This window comes from Macadamia integrifolia, chromosome 13, assembly GCF_013358625.1.
Source record: "Macadamia integrifolia cultivar HAES 741 chromosome 13, SCU_Mint_v3, whole genome shotgun sequence".
In the NCBI taxonomy this organism is placed as follows: domain Eukaryota; kingdom Viridiplantae; phylum Streptophyta; class Magnoliopsida; order Proteales; family Proteaceae; genus Macadamia; species Macadamia integrifolia.
The window spans coordinates 12489678-12512611 of NC_056569.1; the positions used below are offsets into that span (position 1 = coordinate 12489678).

The 22934-nt window shown below is 35.7% G+C and overlaps 1 protein-coding gene, 2 long non-coding RNA genes and 1 pseudogene across 3 annotated transcripts; 2 read left to right on the forward strand and 2 right to left on the reverse strand.

Annotated features, from left to right (window-relative positions):
• Positions 1 to 1343: 1343 nt before the first annotated feature.
• On the forward strand, positions 1344 to 8450 carry LOC122059019 (annotated as a pseudogene).
• Positions 8451 to 9557: 1107 nt separating this feature from the next.
• LOC122059722 (GDSL esterase/lipase At1g28570-like) lies at positions 9558 to 13291 on the reverse strand. Its single transcript, XM_042622735.1, has 5 exons — positions 11721 to 13291; positions 11397 to 11606; positions 10677 to 10825; positions 10298 to 10574; positions 9558 to 10196 (listed from the first exon to the last, which is right to left on the reverse strand). Exons 1-5 carry the CDS (start codon positions 11971 to 11973, stop codon positions 9838 to 9840), a joined length of 1248 nt encoding a protein of 415 aa, XP_042478669.1. The 5' UTR covers positions 11974 to 13291; the 3' UTR covers positions 9558 to 9837.
• A 1861-nt stretch (positions 13292 to 15152) lies between these two features.
• Positions 15153 to 16549, forward strand: LOC122059724. Its single transcript, XR_006134118.1, has 2 exons — positions 15153 to 15760; positions 15832 to 16549. It is a non-coding gene; the product is annotated as an uncharacterized LOC122059724 (long non-coding RNA).
• Positions 16550 to 18172: 1623 nt separating this feature from the next.
• LOC122059723 lies at positions 18173 to 22274 on the reverse strand. The gene is made up of 2 exons (XR_006134117.1): positions 21825 to 22274; positions 18173 to 18626 (listed from the first exon to the last, which is right to left on the reverse strand). It is a non-coding gene; the product is annotated as an uncharacterized LOC122059723 (long non-coding RNA).
• Positions 22275 to 22934: the final 660 nt, after the last annotated feature.

Consider the following 22934-nt stretch of genomic DNA (forward strand, 5'->3'; position numbering starts at 1 on the left):
GAAAAAGATCCCGAGTTAGATTAGCACCCGTTCCTTGACGTATAAGGATTGATCGACCTATTTTCATTCTATAACTTCTACATGTTTGTAATTCAGAATCCTTGTGTACTATACGACTTTCATCAATAAACCTTAAAAGTAAGGACTTGAATTTGAAACCAAAATCAAACTGATATGTTTACACCGAAACCGCAAAACCGTTTTGTAAATGGTGCGGTTCTGGTTTCAGGTTTTAGGCAATTAGTTAAATGGGTCAGGTTGGTTTCAACCGTTTAACCCGTTGGTTTCAAACCGAATTGAAACCGAGAAAACCGAACCATTTAAACTTTGAAAATCGATCCAATTAATCCATATAACGATTAAATAAGGCAGGGGCAGAATAAGTATATCATTTCCAAAAAGATAAAAACCCTAAAATAAAAACGATTGGAATAAAATGTATATGAGACACAAAGCTAAACCGCCGAAGGCTAGAAGCCGCAACTCGCAAGACTTAAGGTTCTTTAGTTCTTCAGTTCTTTGATTGATTTTTTTGCTTTCATTATTTAATTTATGCTCCAAACCGCTCCCATCTATAGATGTTGACAAAAAATATTAAATGCGAAATAAGTATAACCAGGTCCATGAGTATCTTGGCAAGTTTCTGAACCTTATGCCTCAACACTTGATGAAAATGTCTTCAGGGTATCCTTAGAAACTAGAATGCATATGGAATATGGATGGCTGTAGACTGAGTTAGAATTAAGTGTCCATCCTACTTTGGTATGATTTATTGCAATTCAAGTCAAGTTTAGGCTTTAGATTGTGGATTTGTAATCCTTATATTTTAGTATGTTACAACAGATGGGATGTTTTAGCTGAATCATCTGCCATTTTATGCTGTAGAATGCTGGATTTGGATATTGTATGATATTAGTTATATATGTTTGAGAATGACCATTGCTATCTTGTCCTATTGTACATGCACCAAGTGATAACAAATTCATAGTTCTCCTAGGGGGTGTAGAAATCATCAATATAGAATCTCTTATTTGTGGTTGCCAATTATTTTTGGATAAACTTATGATCTTTGGTTTAGTACCCTTAGATATGGTTGCAAGTTATAACAACCGATTACTAGCCGTTTAGAAATCGTATGGAATAAACCGAAATCAAAACCGTTTAAAACCATAAAATTGACATCGTTTGAAAACTGTGGAACCAAAACCGTTTACTAAACTGTTGCGGTTTCAGAAAGTGAAACTATTTAGTAAATGGTGCGGTTTTGGCTTCAGCCAAATAAATGTGAATCGAATCGAACCGCATTGTTTAAACCGAAACCAAACCGATTAACACCCATACTTAAAAGATGGAGAGAGAATGAAGAACAAGAAAATAAAATATAATTATGACGAAGGATGATAGATGAGAGAATGAAGAATAAGAAATAAAATAAAATTATGAGGAAGGATTAGATTAGAAAATCTAAAAATTCACTTATTAAATGCCCATCAAGAGATAGCAACGAAGCAGGATTTTGTTATTTCTTTTGTTATCATTAGTTTCACCTATGAGACAAGCAGCCATGAGCAGCTACTTGCAAGTAACATCTTGTATCTCTATATATATTGCATATTTTTGTTAGGTTTTTTTAATGGAAAAAGAAAAGAACCTTATCAGCTTGGAGGTGATGGAAAGATGGTATGAAAGCCCTATAAACAATTCCATTTTTAGATGATAGAATATCCCATCTCTGGCTTCACCTTAGCTGCTAATTCCTGACCTTACACTTCATCCGTTATTGAATCATCTACATAGGTGTTACTGTGTATGAGAGGTTTGAATTCAAAAGACAAAGATGGAAACTTCATCTGCAATGGCTATTCAACACCCTTTAATCTTCTCATCTTTGTGAGTCAAATTTTAATATAAAACATTTTTGTTTATGCGTGACACAAAGGGAACATTTTGATATTTGTTAAATTATTATATAGGGCAAGTGTTTTGTAGGCGATACATTCGTTGACGAACTCGTTGGAGGATCGTTGGAGTGTCGTGTCTTTATACACAACAATAGTGGAGCTGTTTTTGAGCATTCTAAAGCCACCAACGTGACATACATGTTTGTGAGAGTTATGACATGATTATCAAAAAAAATTTCGGAAGTAAACACAATATTCCATTAAGAATGGCCCACATATAAGAAATATTGGAAAATCCTAGGGACACTGCTTGTGTATTGCAAGTTAGCATCCTTTGTGTACATCCCGATCTCTCTTCCCCATTTGAATGATCCTTGCCCTTCATGCATGATGTCCTATCTGGCATTTTCACTAGTGTTGCTTGTTAGTTTATCGCAAGTGGGCGGTGTGGTGTACCTATCCCTCTCCCTCTCCCTAAGAATATATATAAAAGGTGGAAAAAGTTGGATATGCCGCCAGTATGCCATAAGAAAACATCCTCTGTGTCTATTTCTCTCTTATCCTTTTTGAAATAACTCATATTCTTCCTGTATGATATCCTATCATTTACCCCGGCCCATTGGTCCTGTCCGCTAACTTATCGTACACCAGCGACATACCTATCCATCTCCCATAATAGATTGATAACAATTCCAAAATCAAAAGTCTATTAAATGATCAAATTTTAACAAGTCAAAGAAGGAATAAAAAATAGTGTCCCTCTAATTTTTTTCTTTTCCTTTTTAATGATTAAGTGTAGCATTTATTTTATTAATGGGAGAGGGATTAACATGCAGCAATTGCACGAAGCACACCAATGAGAGAGGGAAATGCTAGATCTGTCATTAGGGGCAGGGGGTGGAAGAGAAAAAAAAAAAAATGAGCGGGATAGATAAGATTTCCTCTTTATTAATGGATTTATATAACCAAGTGTGTCATTTAATTTAGGTCAAAGTGTCCCTTTCTCAATGGAGGAGGAAGAAGAATCCCTTCACCATGATGATGTGATCATCCCATCATTAACTCCCATCACTTATTGTTTGGCGTCAAAGCTATCCCTTCATTTGGCCATTTCACTTTATTAATACCAACATTGAAGGAGGGGTGAAAAAAACACAGTCGTTTAATTTATATTGGTCTAAATTTGAAATGTTCTTACCTTTTTTTTTTTTTTTTTGAAATGTTAACCGTATGAGCATTGTTTTGTTAGTGAAACCAAGAGGCTTTTGAATACTAATAGCCCAAAACATGCAGGCCGTCCAATTGGATGAGCTGGTTCAGGCTAAATCAACCCTCTCTGGTTCAACCACAAAACCTTATTCACGCACATGCCATAAAGATTGCTAGCTTAGGTAGAAGAGTTCAAAAATCATAGACAATAAGCTTTGAGTCTAGACTCTCCATGTATGTGGAGTGAAATTACTCTCCACATGCTCTAATATTGCCACAATGCCACTTATCTAAACCGCCAACTCATCAATTATCCTTCAAAAAGAAACAAAGTAAGGAGATATGAAATAAATATCCAAATGGGTAAAAATATAAACTTCAAAACATTCTAAATTATTAAATAAATCCATTATGTATAAGCCAATCAAATCTTAAAGTTCACAAACACCATATCCATAAGTATCAATTCATGATTGAAGAAGGAAGAGCGATAGCCTGAACCTGTCTTGTCTTGCCTTGAGCCCGAATTAGGTATGGACTAAGATTTCTGACCCTAAGGGCGTGTGGGGTTAAGATTGAAAAACACGGGTCCTAGGTCAGGGTTGAGCTCAATCATAATTTTAACTATGATTTATGTAATATAATTTAGGGTGTCATTTTATCCTCTTTTTTAGAGTAATGAAATCTAGGTCATTGATTCTAGGCCAACCCAGCCCAACCGTGGTCAATTAAGATCAAATTGGCCTATGTATAACCCAATAGAGATTGGGTTGGGTCTGAATTGAATTTTGATACCTAGGATTGGACTGAGTTTATGGTTTTATTCTAGTCCCGATTGCCAATTGCATACTTCAAAAGGAAGTCACCTTCTTCTTGGGATGTTGATTTGAAAACCATCTGAGACTATGTCCAAACTCCAAGCATATATATATATATATAGTAATGGCTACCCATTACTTATTACTTAAACCTCATATAGAGATTCTATCCATTAAAATTTCCCTAAACAAATAACTACTATGTGTTGCCTTGAGTTCCTAACGTGGATCAAAGAATTAACTTATAGTAGCAACAGCAATTCCACTTCCACCGTGTCCAAAAAATCATGGAAGCAGGTAAGCGGCCAAGACAAGTGGAAGAACATGTTAGAACCCCTCGATATCGATCACCGACAATACATCATACAATGCGGCGAAATGGCTCAGGCGACTTGCGACGCCTTTAACTGCGAAAAGGCGTCGAAATACGCCGGTTCCAGCCGTTTTGGGCGGTCGGAGTTCTTCTCCAAGGTGGGTCTAGATGAGTTAAGAGCATAAATATAAGGTGACTAAGTTCCTTTATGCAACATCTTCAGTGGACTTGCCTGAACCATTCATCCTTAAATCTATGTCAAGGGAGGCATGGAGTAAAGAATCCAATTGGATGGGTTATGTAGCTGTGGTTACAGATCAAGGGAAAGAAGAGATGGGAAGGAGAGATATTGTGATTGCTTGGAGGGGATCTGGGCAGCCTTTGGAATGGGCTGAAGATTTGAACTTCATGTTGGTCTCAGCTTCTCCCGTACTCGGGCCGGATTCCGGCGATGCGAAGGTGCATCATGGATGGTATTCTATGTACACTTCCGATGATCCACGGTCACCTTACAATAAGGCCAGTGCAAGAGATCAGGTAAATTATCCAGCTTGAATACTCTCTTTTTTTCTTTAATTTTTAATTATTTTTTGGAGAATTAATTAGATTAAAATTATAATATAATGATGGTTAATTAGTGGCTAACTTATATGATGGAAGTCCACGGCAAGGCACCTAAGCACGAAGCCGTGAAAAAAAAAAAAAGGTGTTAATCTGTTGGTTCGGGTTGAGTTGGTTTTGGTGTGACAATGGTGAATCTAAATCCAAACCAATAAAAAAAAATTCGATTTTGAATCGATTTTGATTCGGTTTAACATACATATTTATGGCATTTTGTTTTAATGAGTATCAAGGTGTAGTGAGTTTTCTTATCAGTGTATATCCGTTCGGTTTTAATTTTGATTTGGCTTTTGTGCCAATTTTGGGTTTGGTGTCGGATTCATTTATTTTTCGATTCAATATGTTTCAAGGTTATACTATCCTAATCCAAAATAAGGGGCACACCTGGGCCTTGGCCAGGTGGTTTGCAATGCTCAGCTAGTACCTGCTTGAGGGTTGGTCACTTGATTAACTCTCCTCAAATGCATTGGACCCTGGTTGACCTCTCCATAGATCTGCAATTGACCCTTATGTGGGCCCGTTATGTAATAGCCAGAGGTAACTAGAAAAAAATAAAAAACCCAAAATACAGCAAAGAACTTGGTTCAGTTGAGGTCAGTTTGCCCAATTTTGACACCCCCACCGTTAGTTACGTCAATTTCATGATATGGGTTTTTCCAACTAATGTTCTAAATCTGCGAAAAGATTGGATGTGGAGGATTAAGGTCACATACAAAATTAATATGATACAAATGTTTGAATTCAGGTAGAACTCACCCATAAAAACTAACTATTAAAAAATGATGTGAGATTCATTGATTTCGTGTGAAACCTCAACACGAGATTAGCTAGATTAACAGTTCTAACAATTCCCAATCAAACTTTAGAATCCAGACCGAGCCACCTACCAAAGGCTGTACCTATAGCATTTACATTAGAATATGATTAGCCACCATTCTTAGCTAAAGTAAGAGTGCTATATGTTTATTTATCGCGTAAGAGAATGTTACCATGTTGGCGTTGGTACACACCAACACACGGGCTAATGAGAAAGTGCCAAAACATACATCTTCAGTGTAGGATAGGTTGGTCATTAATCTGTTGTGTTTAAACATAGACATACGCAAATTGATAACATTCTTTTTCTTTCTTTCTCTATCATCACAATATAATTTTGTTAGGCTTCCTTTGTGGCACAGGTTCTGAAGCCATGTAATAACTATAAATTAACAAGTTGCCGTAGAACCCAAGAAACGATATACCGGAAATGAGCCTGACATGAGAAATACTGGGCTTATAAGATATGTAAATGGATAGTTAAGATTCCAGAAAATCAGATTCCTTTTGGTATTCAAATATTAATTAAATATAGTAACTAGACTTCTTTATTCTACAACTTCTACCTTATCAAACACACTTTAAGATTTGTTTTTGTTTTTTATCTTTTATTTTTTGTTCCCCAAGGAGAAAAGATTCTTCAAACAAGGTAACTTGAAGGCAAATGTTTAAATTGAAATGATGCACTTATCCGTATCTTAACTTTTGGACAAATCTAATACTCATTTAAATTTATTAAAAAAAAAATCTATTATTATTATATAAAAATTCATAAACAAGCTTGAAATGTATTTAGAAGTAAATAGAACATGAATTCAATAGCAACCATTGGATAAAATGAAATAGGAGCCACATGATTGATTGAAATAGGTGACAAATGACATATCGGGGGATCTCAAATCTATCCAAATCAATAACCTATTTGGCCACAAAAGTTTTTTTTTTTTTTTTTTTTTTTTGATGGAGTGGCCAAAAAAGTGATGACATGATGGAAAAGAAACAAAATCGATTGCGATGAAAGTATTTTATTTTTCTCATAAAATCTATTTGGCTAGTTGATGAGAATCAATTACCTTCTAAGAGTTCAAGTATTCGGAAAAGGCAGGGCATGCTGGAATGTCCAGTCTGTGCCACTTTCTCTCTTTTCTCTTTGGAAGTTATCACCATCCCCTTGCACCCCAGTTCCCTCACCCCACCCCAGCCTACCCTTCCCTTGTGCTGGTCCTATTGGTTGAGCTCTATCTCCAGGAAAGCTAATAGCAAGCTCAACCCTCGTTCTTATGTATGTTAAATAGTTTAGATTATCCAACTCTCACAAAATTTTAGGCAAACGAATTAATAAACAAACTATAGGCATTGATTAAATTCAAACTCATGCCCCTTCTGGGGATATGTGTATTATATAATCCTCACACACTAATAATATTTGGTTAGAAGTGAAGTGAAATAAAAAATTTTCAAAAAAAAAAAAAAGAAATAAGTATTTCACAAGATCCAAATCATATATATTTGTGATAAAAGCCTTTTTTACACACCCACTTTAAAGGCAATAACTATATTATGACAGATTAGACGGAGCCAAAATTTTATACAGAGATTGATCTCCTAGATAAAAAACTCACATGTCAAGTTTCAACTAGAAATTCTCCATATGGCAAAACATATCACTCATAATCCAAGGCCATGAGAGAGTGCATGCTAGTTGTTTAAGTATTGTAGGAATGTATGGACATACATGGAATGCATATCAATACACACAAGGGTGTTTTGATTGAATCAAGCTTTAAAATTTGACATCGTCTCTCCCAGTCAAAATCCTAATATAAAAAAATGGTAAACAAAGTTGAATTGAAGATTTTATTTTTTATTTTTGTCAATGAGGTGTTAGATTCATGTAAGAAGAGGAAAACATCGTTATACGTGTTGTTTTAGCAAAAAATGATCCTCTCCAGTTTAACAAAATTTTGCATTGCATAACTTAGTTTTGGTGACATTGATTTTACTTCACTTCATTCTATCTTATTCCAATAAATTTCTCTTTGCTTATAACAAACAATCAAGGCCTACAGGGTCCTTATTGTGATAGAGCCTAGGCCTATGCTTTTCAATGAATCACTATGGTGGATTTAAATTGTTTGTTGGGTGATAGCTCAGGTTTTGAACGAGGTGAGGAGACTGGTAGAACACTATAAGAACGAGGAGATCAGCATAACTCTAACAGGTCACAGCTTGGGAGGAGCGCTTGCAGTAATAAACGCAGTGGATATAGTTGCCAATGGATTGAACAAGACCAAGGGCAATCTTGATAAGGTCTGCCTAGTAACAGCCTTCGTCTTTGGCTGCCCCCGTATCGGAGATGCCAAATTCCAGCAGTTTTTCTTCAGATTAGATAACCTGCAAGTGTTGCGAATCCGCAATGCCCCTGATGTTATCCCCAACTTCCCATTTGCAGGCTATACTGATGTTGGACAGGAGCTGGTGATCGACACCCGAAAGTCTCACTACTTGAAAAGTCATGGCAATTTTTCGACATGGCATAACATACAGGCGTACCTGCATGGTGTTGCAGGCACACAAGGGGCGAAAGGAGGGTTTAAGCTGGAAGTTGATCATGATATTGCAATAGTGAACAAGTACATGGATGAGTTAAATGATGAATACCTTGTGCCTGCTTCATGGTGGGTTGAGAAGAATAAGGGGATGGCTAAAGTTGCTAATGGTTCTTGGAAGTTGAAGGAGGACCTAAAAGGAACAGTTGATTTTGGGCTTTGAGTGTTTATGTGATGATATATATATATATATATATTTATATATATAATCTCGGACTCTTAATTGGTGTATCTTATGGACAGAACAATCTTATTGTATCTTCTTTTTGCCTCTAAAAAAGCTTTTAGATGCTCCAGTATAAGTGCAGGCCCAAACAAACACTTACTAGTATTGCTTGTACTGTACATCAGCTATGAATTTTTAGATTTTATTGAAGCTAAATCATCTTTTGCTGGAATGAAAACTTTATAAAATTGTAAATATAACTAGCCACACCACACAAACATAATTGAACGAGTGAAAGAGTCCAGCCATAATTAAGAATGAAACAGGACGGGTTGGGCCAGGTTTCTTAAAACCCCAGCCCAAATCTATGTCCCTAAAATTCAACCCAAGCCCAAACCCAAGCCCAAGTCCAAGTCGAAGCCCAAGCCAAGCCTGTCAAGCTCATGCCAACCCAACCCGACTTTAATTGATCATGGTTGTGCTGGATTGGCCCTGATTTTTATCAGGGTCAGGCTAACTCTGATTGACCTAGTTTTTTAGCATTTGTGTCCTAAGGACAGGATGATAACCCTAAATCATATTATATAAATAAAGGTTAAAATCACAGTCAGGTGAAGCTGTGCCAGGCCCAGGCCTCAACCCAAGCCCAGCCCAACCCTGACCCAGGGAAAATGTATTTCGACCCTAACCCGACCTCAGGGTCAGAAATTTTAGCACATGCCCTACTTGGGCTTAGGGAGAGTAAGGGTAGGTTCAAGCTGTCAGGGCCAAATTTACACCCCTAAACCATATGATGGGGTGGAGTTCTTCATGGGTGTCAAAAGTACCAATCATCGTTTCAAAATTGGAATCAGATCACTTGAATCCACCGATTCTCAATTATCAAGATACCATTATTTTGAGAAAATGACATTTAATTTTGAATCCTTACATAATCTCGTATTGCTTTTTTAGCAAATTCAAAGTGCCCAGTCAAGGTGCATTGTCAATAAAACTCTTTCTACTTGGGTTGAGCAAAGAAACTTATGCCATTGCGTTTCAATTTATAAAGTTTACAACTTTGATATTATGGGATGACTCTTGTTGGAGCAACAGATAGATCGGTGGAGATGAAAAGTAGATTCCATTTATCTATGTTCTTTTGGAGAAGAATTTTTCTCCCGGAAGAAGATTACAGTCACAAACAGGCAATATAGCCAAAACAGAGAAGCCTGCAACAACAAAAGAAAGGTAGCCTCGACACAACAGTTCGCAGTTTTCTGTAGAAACTTGAATAGAAAACTAATCCCTGAAAAATCTTGGCTAATCTGACATTAATAAGAGTTTTATTTCCTTGAGAATTTAACAAATCCGACTCCTAGTTTCAAGAGGAACCTCCAATAACCTACTCAAGAAGTAAGTGAGCAAAGAAGGGGAAGATTGCCAACGTAAGAATACTCCAGACCGAGGTGAGAACTGGAGAATAAGAACTACTACCATTCTGTGCTGATGAATTATTAGAAGTGCTCTGTGACAGTGGCACACATGACATATTGATGTGAGGAGGAACAATGTATGGTCCTTGAATAAAACCCATGGCCATCCTTCTATAAGCTGCTTCAGTTAAGTGAATGCCATCCCAGCTCACATATGATGATGGATCACTGCAAACACTTGCACCAGGAGAACCACATGGGTTACTCTGTTCAACATTATATTGCCCCCCACCTCCACAGCATGCTTTGACGGCCGATCCACTAAATCCTGCAATGAAAATTAATGGATGAAATGAAATTACAGCAGTGTTCTTTATAAGTATGTGTTAGCACACATTGCAAATTAGGATATACAGCAAGCAAGCGCACCATATTGGTCTGGAGAGCTATAGAGGAGCATGGAAGCATTATAGTAATCAGCATAGACGATGGTTGTATTCGGGTAGAGAGTTTGTAGTCGGTCAAGCTCTTTCTGAAGTTGACTATTATGGTACTGCGAGAACTCGTTCAACCAATTCAAGCAACCAGTTTGAGGATCATAATCATTCTTGTTTTGACTCCTGAAAATTTTTAGATAAATAGCAAAGCATCCAATTGGTAGATTCCCAGGAACCACTAGTGTCACAGCACCATGAGCGATTAACATCTGTTTGACAGGAAATTATCGGTAAAGCAATTTATGGCAAGTGGTATCATTTGCAGCATCTAAGATGGTAAGTGATTATGCTTTGAGGTGTTTGTAACTTACAGTGATAGCTGAAGAGATGGTACTGATGACTTGTGGAACCAAGGCTTGAACCACTTTAACGCTGTTTCCTTGAAAGAATGGGTAATTGTAATCGTTCCCTCCAATCTCTCCAACAAGAAATAGAGATCTTCCAAAGTATTCATTGCAGTCTGAAAATCAAATTGTGTAAACAACCTCAACAAAGCCCAAAATCAGAATCAAATGATCATCAGCTACATTTTGAATTGCAACCTTCAGAGTGAGGTAGTAACGAAGAAAGTCCTTCAATAATGATGTTATTTACGATATTCTCACATATCATTCTTAATTTTTATGTTATCGGGGGACTTATTATGTTTATCTAATCTGTTAACAGGTCATGACAGAAACAGAACAAAACAATTAGAATGACCAGAAGGATGGTTTTGGGTGTAACGTGTAAGACACTAAAAGGGATACCAAAAACGCCAGCCTTACAGAGGCTGTTAACGTTGAAATTGGAACTAGTCTCCTCAATTAACTTCTTTTTAAAATTTTGTCACCCTATTTTATTGGTTTTCCTTCAGTCAACTTGTGATTCATGATAGGGTGGTTGGTGAGTGGCAACTAACTACTCCACCACTACTCATTGAGTCATCAGTCAGGGGCACCACTGAAGCTCATTCTAGTACTCAACATATTGGATCACCACTCAATCACAAGATGAAGAAGAAAAATATAGAAGCATGGAATTGAAGTTACCTGAGGAAGAGTTGCAAAGAGAAGGCAATAGCTTTTGGAACCATCCGAGCTGAACATCCAGAGAGTTGGTGAAGGCGAAAGTGGTACCTACTATCCCTTGTAAGGAGGAGGAGTTAAGTGCCGTAGCTCCTGCCACCGCAAAATTCACTCCCTGCTTAAAGTCTCCACCTCCAAGGTATGGGGGTACCAATGGAAGCCCCAGAGACTCAGCTGCAAGCGATACCCATTAATTAGAAACTGTTATATAGTTCATTGACACAAACTAACAAACACATTAAGTGCGTAACTCCACAAGCTGAGGAAGATACATATAATGTACAGTACCGAGGAAATCGATGATGAGGCGGCCATTTGAGGATCGACCTGTGGGCTGATGGAAATATGTCTCCCCATAAGGCAGTTTGGCAGCTGGACCACCTCCACTGTGAACAATGTTTCCAGTATCGGCGAGTGAATCACCAAAGCTGATAATGGATGTATAGTTGCAGCCTAACGTGCCATAAGCATTAGTCAATACCCAGAAGGCTATGATCATCACAGGAAATTTCGACAAGAAAGGAGAAACTGATTGAGCCATGGAAAATGGGGTTTGGGCAATGAAGAATCTGAGTTGAAATTTTACACTAAGAGAATGGTTCTGTAATCTGCAGAGTACTTACTCGTGATTCATCTGTGGCTGGTGGGTGATGCTGAAGCTTTAACTGTCAATATTAAGCCCCACCTCTAACGTCTTTCGTGGGTGTCTATTTGAGATACTTTCTCTCCCTTATTTTAATTTGGACGTGAAATTGCAACTGAAAGTACATTTTGAAAAGGATTTATTCATATACGTATGTGTTACCTGAAAACTGGAATCTGGCGAACTCTGGTTCAACCTTTTATGGGTTTTACTTTAGAGCCATTTTAGATTAGAAAGAGTGTCAAGTCTTCATGGCCCTTTCTCCGCTTTCTTAAATGGGATGGTTGATGCTTTCAGGTTAGTGGATATATTTTTTTCTTTTTGGGTAAAGGTTAGTTTATATTATTTCTCTTTATCCTTTCGTTTTTGGACGAAAATCATTTAATTAAAGTCTGTCAAGGAGAATCTTCTTGCAGAAATCGGAGAGGGATGTATAATGAAACGAGTTAGGCGCAACCACCAAACACTTGAAAGACAAAGTTTGAATGATCCACACGCAAGGAGTGTGATTCATGCTGTTTGGGTTTGGGTGTTATATGGCCTGGTGCCTCTCTATTCTCTTTAGCCTACAATCATTGTCATATTTTAAGGAAAAATGTCTACCTCTCTCCCCTTTTTAGTGAAAAGACATGGTTGTTCCTCTTCCTCGATGTTTGCTACCCACTAGCTTACCTAGAAGAGACAGTGCCCAGTCTTCTCTCTCAGTCTCTCTTTTTATTAAATATTTGTCTCAAACATACCTCTCTCAAAGAAAAATTTCAGCTTTCAAAGAACTTGGCTTCAAACACCATTTTTTTTTTTAAATAAATGGTAAACTATTCATTGTCAGAACTTGGGTCGTAAATTAGCTAGTTTAATGCATGTTTTTTCCTTCTAAATTTGGAACGAAAAGGTTTTTGGGAATTCATCAATTTAAGTTCTTTTTATTTGAAAAATATCATTATCTTGAAACTCTTGCTCCAACATCCAAAATTCTTTTTCAAATTCTTAAGGTTTTTAATCATATTTTTTGGATTTTAATGGCAGAAGAAATTTTATGGTTGCAAAAATCTCGCATTTATTTTTAAATGAAGGGGATAGAAATACATAATTTTTTCATGCAATAGCTAATAAAATTTTGAAGAGTTGTAGTATCAATTTTGTATTTAATGAGTATGGTGATTAAATCTATGATCTACCTGTGATAGCTAAACTTTTCTCTCATCGTATGGGATCTATTTTCTCATTTTCTTAATCATTTGGATCTTGCCATTTGTTGGGAGTCATTGTGAACGAATTATTTCAAATTTTGAAAATGAGACGGTTACTATTCTCCCTTCTGAAGATGATTGTGTTTAGTATTAGAGCTCCTAAAACCTCTGCTCTGGCCATGACCCCCACTATTTTATTTTTCCAGAGATGTTGGGAAACTATGGAAGTTGATGTGCTTGGTTTTGTCCATAATGTTTTGCTTAATATTTATCTACCCTTTGGTACAAATCACACTCTTCCTTTACTAAGTCCTAAAAATAAAATGTATGAAGAGGTTATTGTTTATTTATTTATTTATTTATTTTTTGTAAAAGAATTTGTAACTTTTAGTTTGTGCATTGTTATATCGAAAATAATCACATAAGTTTTTTTCTACTAGGCTTAGACAGGTTCTTGCCAAAATCAAATCTTCGCCTTTATTAAAAGTAGGTAGATCTCTGACAAAATTGTGATTGCCTATGAAATATTTGACTTTCTTAGACATCACAAAGGGAAACATGGATGAATGACTCAACTTTATATCTCAAAGCATTTCTTGAAGAACCTTCACCTGCCAAATTGCCTCCGAATCACTCATTTGTTGGTTAAATTATCACTTAGTATTAACTCTGGTATCAATTGTTGTATCCTGATAATCAGTATCAGGGGGTGAATCAGTGAATCCAATTCCTTTTTCTTGTTCTAATGTGTACGCTGACATTACAATCCCTACAAGAACTTTAGCTGCTAGCACACAATTGTATGCACACTCAGCCTCTTATAGGCACTTCTAAGTGTCACACCAATTCGGTACACGCACTTCAAAACAGTACCATACAAGAAAGACAATCCACACACACAACACAAGGATTTTTACGAGGTTCGGTAAGATGCCTACATCCTCAGAGTAGTTTCTATAAAGGTTTTGTATCTACTCAATATACTACTTTAACTGCATTTATAGTTGGGAGCACCCACACTCAATTTTTCCAGTATATAACTGAGAGGGCACACACGGCGTCGATATAGAAAGTAATAACTACTACAATGGAGCACCCACCCCTGGTGTAACACTCACTAAACAAACCTTACAAATTTAAAGAACAATATTGGGCTCATAATATTGCCCTACAATTAAGCTTAGGCTAGTATGCATTCACAACAATTATCTCCTATTGTTAGCAATTATACATCAATACAAACATTAATGAAAAAGTAAATATAAGGATATATTATATCACAACCTTTATCTGGTATTCTCAGAGATGTCTCTGAGTACTATCTTTAGAGATTGGAATCTTCAATTCCCCTTTAGAGTAGGAGGCTTGAATCTTCAAGTGAGCAACACAAGCATGACACCTCACAAAGCCACCACTTTGCTTTCTTCAAGTTAACGCACATATATGCTTCAACCCTAACTCGCTTCTCTTTTATTTTCCCATTTTCTTAGCTCACATTCAATAGCTCATAGTAATACTTCAATAACCCTTCTCAAACCACCATTAATGGAGTAAAAACTCCTTCCATTAAGCTACAATACAAATTTAATGGCATAATAAAAGGAGGAGCTTATTCTCTCAAATTCGTGGGTTTCTCATTCTCAAAACTTAGTTCTTTGCCTTCCAATAGATAGAGCACGGAAAAACAAAGAGTATACAATTTCATTACCTTGAATGTCGCTTGCCTGTCACTAGACTTTTCCATTCTCCATTTCATTTTAAAAGCAATGAAAGTTTCATGCACTTGATCAAGAGTAATTTTATCTAAGTTTTTTGCCTCTTTAATAGCTGACACTTTTGACTCATACTTATGCAGCAAGGATCTCAGAATTTTCTAACAAACTGTGGAGTCATTTGGATTGGCTCCAAGCCCTCTAATGGAATTGACCACTCCATTTACCCTGATCATGTAAGTATCAATGTTCTCTCCATCTTACATTAAGAGACTTTCAAACTAAGCCCTGAAGATCTATAGCTTGGCTTTTCTAGATTTTGTGATCTCCTTCACAGATACTCTTGAGCTTGTCTCAGATATCTTTTGCTGAATCACAATCCAACACCTTGACCATAACACTCTTGTCCAATGCTGAGAAAATAATATTTATTGCCTTCAGATTGTGACCATAAGCTTTCTTAGCTTCATTATTTATAAGAGTTGTCTCTGATTCTTTGTGATTAATTAGGATTGATGTCCAAACATCATACCTAAGAGAGCCTAGATATGATTGCATCATTCTCTTCCAAAACACATAATTTGATTCATCAAATCTCAGAGCATTCTATAAAGAACCTTCAACTGTTGTATTACCTCTAGATCGGATCGAAGTCCTCTATGGGGAGTTGTATTGGCAGAGGCTAGCAGAAAGCACCGGAGATAACGACACGTGGCATCTGGATCTGGAATCTGGATTTTGAAAATAACCGGTTCATCCTCAACCAAAACCCCAAAACCTAAGGTTCGATCTCTCTGTTTCCCCTCTTCTTCTTCTCCCTCCTTATGTTATTTTATTCGAACGAAGCATAGCAGGTTCCTTTACCGTGAGATGCTGATCGAGGGAAAACCTAGGCTCTTCATCCTTTTTCTTCGAGGATTCTTGTTGTCCATCCTTTATCTCTCTCATTCGAACGAAGAAAGTAAATCGATCGATGTCCTTCTTCTCCAGATCTGCAATAGCGACTTGGTTTGTGTTTCATTTTCTTATACTTCTTTCCTTTATCGGTTGAAGACGATGGACTTCTAACTTGTTCCTTGTGTTTAAAAAATCTCTCCTTTTTTCTGGTTTTATGTGATCTAATCTCATTTTCATTTTCTTTTGCGATGAATATTGTGTGAGACTGTAATAGAGAAAAGAAGAAGAAGAGAAGATTTTATAAGTCGTTTAAGTGGTTTCAACTGTCTGAGATTATCCATTGGTGAATAGAGAATAGAGCATGGAAAATATGTCCGGATGTTTTGTTCTTTTTTTAACTACTTTTGCATCAATATTACCTGTGAGACTTCATTGGTCTATGTTTTCAAAGTTTACCTTTGGAATGGGGTTCCATGGATTATAGGACCAGTGAAAAGTTATTAGTGTTGAAATTTTTTTCATAATATTTTCCTTAATTAGTAGATTAGGTCTCTTATCTCATTCTGATCTGGAAAAAGCAACAAGCAGTTGTTATGTACCAACAATAGATAAACATCTGTTACAGGTTTTATCCTCACTTTTAATAGAAACATCAGATATCGGAGAGTTGCTCTTCTTGTGTGCCTCTATTTTTTTACTTTCTTAATCTTATCTTCTAGCGCCATTTGTCTAATGTTACTGAAGTACTTAAAAGTAAAATTATATATTTAGTGATTGCTAGACTTATATATTCCCAGCATTTCCTATTTTCTGGGAACTTAATAGAATAAAAGATTTTGGCTTCTAAATTTAATCTTTTCTATAGAATAGAAGGATAACCCCGCAATGTGTAGTTGTGATGAAGGGAGAATGGTGATGTGGACTTCTAAGACTCCAAAAAATCCAGGGCGAAATTTTTATAGATGTCCGATAAATAGAGGATAGCCTAAGTCTTTTATTTGGGTGGATAAAAAATCTCGGGGCTGTAGACATAGGGGCGAGTTAATCATATGAAAGTGTTAACAAGAGCACATCACTGAGTTCAACTGCTTTACGACCAACCTTTACACCACACTTGCATAACCAAATACTTCTCAACTAGATGTTACTCAACCATTACTATGGAATAACGATCTATCTTTAGATCTGGGTATTGCTGCTATTGTGCTATGTCTTTTATGTAACAAATGGGTAAATGTGTAAAATTTATACTTCTTCCTTTGGACAAACTTGTGATCAAAGAATCTATGTTGCCTAATGTAAGCTATATTATGTTTCTGGCCATTTTGAGTGGATTTCCCATAGAGGATTTCGATCTGTAGGCTATATTATGTTATTGGCTATAATTAATCTAACTTATTTAGGTTGTAGGTGAATATTTAGCTCAAATTGGAAGAGCACTTGGGCATTACCTAGGATATGATAGTTAAAATCCATCAAGATTCTTTTCTATATTCTTTTTTTGTCTTCTTCGAAATATATATATATATATATATATATTTTGCATTATACATTATATTTGTGCTTCACATAGTTAGTATAAAGAAAAACTTAATTCCAAATGGAAGCTTTCCACTCTATTTTGATCTAAAGATTTAGAATGCCTGGTGATTTAGCCAATTCAAGATTTTTTAGCTTAGTCTCTTGATTTGTATTAAGCCTTCTTCAGTGCAATTGCATTCCAGGTGACCAACATAAAGCATTGAAGCCAAATCCTAAACATGAATCATGAAAATTTGTGATTTTGAGGTTATGTTGGGTTTGATAAGCCCCTTTCAATGAGCTGAAGGGAAATTCAAATGGTTTTGAAGCTGCCAGTCATCTCTTTCATCAGTTGTCTGTCTTACTGCAACAATTGGTGATATTTAAAAGGCAAGATTCTTTGGAAAAAGTGTCATTTGCAGCTGCCTGAGAAACTATATATGACTATGCAACAACAGAAAATACATACAGAAGATGCACATATGACTATGCAACAATAGAAAATACATATCCATGTCTTACTCTCCTGTAGAAGAAAAAAAAAAAAAAAAAATAGAGTGGAATAACAAAAACAGAGGATGAGTAAGAATATAGAGATGTTGGTTGGCTGTTTTGCATTGATTATCCTTCTTTTTGGTATATCAAACCCAAAAGAGGAGACAAAAATAAAAAAAAGAAAGAAGATAAACTCAAACCAGCAGCATTCACTCCAACCAGAACCCAGATTTGACATCACTACAACCACAACCCAGATTTGACACCACTGTGAATCAATAGTGAAGTATTTCAATGAAAAAAATTAAATATAAAAAATAAAATCAATAGTGGGATAAACACTAGATCTGTTTCTATTCAAACAAGTAAGAAAATCATTATGCAACACCCCACACAACCAATATTTAGAATTCCAAGAATCTTGATAGATTCAAACTATCATACCCTGGGTAAAATCCTAGGTGCTCTTCTTTTTGAGCTAAAGAATCACCTACAATCTACAAAATGTTAGTTTTCAATATATTAAATCTAAAGCAAAATAAAGTTAAATAGAGACGAAAAAAAAAAAAAAAAAAGGATTAAATTGATTCTATGCAAAATAGATGTCCTTAATCAAAAGCCAAAATTAATATCCAAAAAATAAATGATGTCTTTAATCTCATTCCTGGTATTGGTGCATAATAGATGCTGTCGATGCTTGAGAAGAAAACTGAGAAAGTGCTTGATCCAATGTTCCCTGCACAATGACAACAATATGAATAAATACCAAAATCATGAATTGTGTGAAACTTGTGACGTTGCTAGACCACAATTGTAATTAACAACCTGTAGAACTTTTGTGAAACTAATTGGTATATTTGATATTGACAATTCAGCAGTACTTGGTCCTCCGTTTTTTTTTTCCTTTGTTTCCTTTGTTTTTCTATCCAACCCTTCTTCCTTCTACTACTTTTTTGAGCGAGAGGATTTTTTTGCTTCAATACTAGTCCATTGTTTATATTGGAGACCTCATTAGGGACAAGATTCTTTGGAACATCAGACACATTGATACTTTTAAGTTGTTGACATAATTCTTTAATCCCATTCTTAGCCAATGCGAATCCTTCAGCTAAATTTGAAGCTTGCAATGCTATTTTAACAAGTTGAGGACAAAGATATATGTATCGTTGTGTACAGTCTAAATTCACATCTTCAACAACTTATTTCCCCTTATGGTCTTCCACTACCATGCTTCTTGTTGTCTGTGTCTATCTCTACAAAATATAAGTTTTAAGGATACACTTGATATCTAGGACATCCAAAACTTTCAAGAAATGGCAACAAATAATACCAAATGTTTCATATTTCTTGCAACTATATTGAATAGTGTCAATTGGGTTATAACAGACATTGTACTCACATTTAGAACCAACAATGCCAACCATATATTTATGAAAGGGAGTATCTTCATTTCAAAAATTTATTCTTTCAAGTCATTATTAAAACTCTCACTAATCTGTGTACTCTGTATGCCTATTGTGAATGTGTTAAACACTTTGCCCATTTACATTTAAGTCCATAGATACATAGCGACTATGAATTTTGTTCCAAGTTATAGTCATTAAGTAATTTTATCTAAGAATACTTGAACTGTAATTCTTCCTTATACTTCAATATACACTTTTTCAAATCTTTGATGAAACAAGAGTCATCTTTCATCATATTATCCAAATGTTTAATGTCATTTTGTATTATGTGCCAAGTACACATCCCATGCCATGTTTCATGCTACATCTTACACAATACTTTTACCATAGCAGCATCTTGATCTGTAAAGATGGTTATATATTTTTTCTGCCCATTTACTTTTGCGAATGCCTCAAATAACCAACTAACGATTCAATTATTTCATCATACAAAAGTCTAGCCCCAAATATAGTAACCTCTCTATGATGATTAAAACCGACAAATATCCCAAATGGCCTATACTCTTTGTTAGTGTAAAATATGGTATCGAAATGAACAATATCACCAAATGTGCATAGTTAATTCTCATTTTAGGATCAGCCCGAAAAATATTAGTGAATTGTTCATCACTATCCAACTGCATTTAGTATGTAAATGGAGAATTGTTCATACTCTGATTTTTAAAATATTTCAACAAACTCCCTGCGTCACTACAAGATAAGGAATGTTGTCTTTTAGTTCGTAGATAGTTCTTCTGATCTTGACACGTGTAGTCAAGGTTCTCTATCCCGCTAGCTTACCTACCTATTAACTAAAATGCTACTTTAGGGTTAATCCCTGAATCATCTGCTACATCAATTTCATATGAATGTATCTCTGAAATCTTCCTCTAGGAACGCATAAAATGCGTAGTACCAGGAATATGAAGGTGGTGATTATGTTCTTCCATAAAAATCACAGCACTCATATTTTTCATTTTCCATCAAGTATATCCCCATCCGTGCTGGACACTCTATTCTTGTCTCAACTCGTGGTTTTATTGTATGAATATCTTGCTTATTTATTATCTAAAAACCAGCTTTATTATATACTAATCTCCGTGAAGTTATGACTGCCTTATCTCTGTGGTTCTTTTTTTGTAAAATCTCTTCTAATTATAAAACCCAAACTTCCTCCATGACTGTTGTAGAAAGTCATATGCCTCCTACTCAGAATTAAATATCATGCCTACCAGAGGATTACTCTCAACATTCTCACCTAGCTCAACGTTCTCCATATTTCGATAAATGAAGCGATTTGCTGATTTTTCAGAAAGTTGAAACAAGTTACAAGTTAATAAGTTTCGAGAACATCTAAGAATGACTAAATTGAAGTAATACTCAAACCGGACAAACCCGGTGTAACAAACATCAACAATCCCATATCCATATCCATATCTATATCCATACTAACAAACATAATTAATAACTATAGCAAAAAATTCTATTGGAAAGTTCTCAACCATCTATTGCAGACCTCTACCTTGTTTGTGAAATTATGCAACTCGAGGTAAAACAAGCACCCCCCTTTCTCCAGCCACTTAAAAAAAAATTTGAAGAAGTTGCTATTTATCAAGATTACTATAATTCTAATATCCTATGCTCTGAGATGTTCTAAACCTTGCCAACATGGCCATAGTTTTTACGTTTGAATGGTTATAGTAATTTACCAAGATTACACATTAAAAAAGAAGAAAAGAAATGCCTTCTTAACCTTGCCTAAATTTGTTTTCCCAAGGCTTCAACTAGAGCTAAATACAACCTTATGTCAGTAGTTTCAATGTGGATAATAAGATAGAAATGGATTCTGAAATATTTATTCTTTTGTTTTAGGTTTTGACTGATAAGGATAAAATAAAAAAGCATAAAAATAAAAAACACAAACTAGGTCATCGTCTTTACTGAGCAAAGAAGCCTTGAAAAAAGAAAAAGGAAAAAAAGAAACACAAACCATCCGGACATATTTTCAACACTAATAACTTTCCACTGGTCCTGTAATCCATGGAACCCCATTCCATAGGTAAATTTCGTAAACAGAGACCAATGAAGTCTCACAGATAATATTAGAGCAAAAGTAGTTGAAGAAAGAACAGAGCTTCCAAACATATTTTCCATGCTCTATTCTCTATTCACCAATTATAGTCTCACACAGTATTCATCACAAAATTAAATGAAAACGAAATTAGATCACATAAAACTAGAAAAAATGAGAGATTTTTGAAACCCAAGAAACAAGTTAGAAGTCCATCGTCTTCAGCCGATAAAGGAAAGATATGTGTTGTTGATACCTATTGTGAATGTGTTTTGACTGAGAAGGATATAATAAAAAAACATAAAAAAAAAAAAGAAACACAAACTAGGTCATCATCTTTACCAAGCAAAGAAGCATAAAAAAAAGAAACACAAACCAGGTCACTGTTGCAGATCTGGAGAAGAAGGGATGAACAGACCTAGGGTTATGTCGATCGATTTACTTTCTTTGTTTGAATGAGAGAGATGAAAGATGGAAATGAAGAATGCTTGGAGTAAAAGGATGAAGAGCCCTAGGTTTTTCCTCGATCTGCGTCTCATGGTAAAGTAACCTGCTATGCTTTGTCCGAACAAAAGAGAGTAAGGAGGGAGAAAAAGCAGAAGAGTGGGAAATAAAGGGATTGAACCTTAGGTTTTGGGGGTTTTGGTAACCGGTTATTTTCAAAATCTAGATTTCAGACAACTAGAATGACGATCCACCACACACATGGCAGTGGCCAGGTGTCGCCATCGCAGGTGATCTCCACTAGTCTTCGCCAAGACAACTCCCTGCAGAAGATTTCGATCCCTCTGGATCACTTAGCTTTTAGTTAAACTATCACTGAGTATTAGCTCTGATATTAATTTTTTTTATTTCGACAATTATTAAAAGGGGGTGAATTAGAGAATCCAATTTCTTTTTCTTGTTTTGACATTTACTCATGGTTTTAAGTATCTCCGATACCGATACGATACCCTCCGATACGTATCTTAAATTTAGTCGACCGATACGATACACACCGATATGATACATTGAATTTTTAAAATCATTTCGTATCGATATATATCCTACAATACATACCGATATGCATCAATACACCACTAATACACATCGATACAATACGACATACCTCGATACGACTCTATGAAAAATATAAATTTAAGGTAAAATGTACATTTCGGTATGTATCGGTGAGTATCGGTATGTATCGATCGGTACGTATCGATATATATCATCACGTATCGGTGAGTATCGATATATATATATCGGTACGTATCGATGAGTATCGATACGTATCGGTGCTACGATCATATAATGGCCAATATGGGTAATTTTTCAGAAAAAAACGATTTTTTGAAGGGTTTTTGTTCCAAAGTTGTTGTCAGCCATATTTTTCCCTAACTAAAGTGGAAATCAAGGTTGGGAACAAGGATTTTACATTTATGGGACAACTACAGACCTTGAATTCTTAGTACGATGCCCTCAATTTAGTGTTTATACATAATACATGTTATCAATAGCTTTTTTTAATAAATTCTTTATGCAAAAG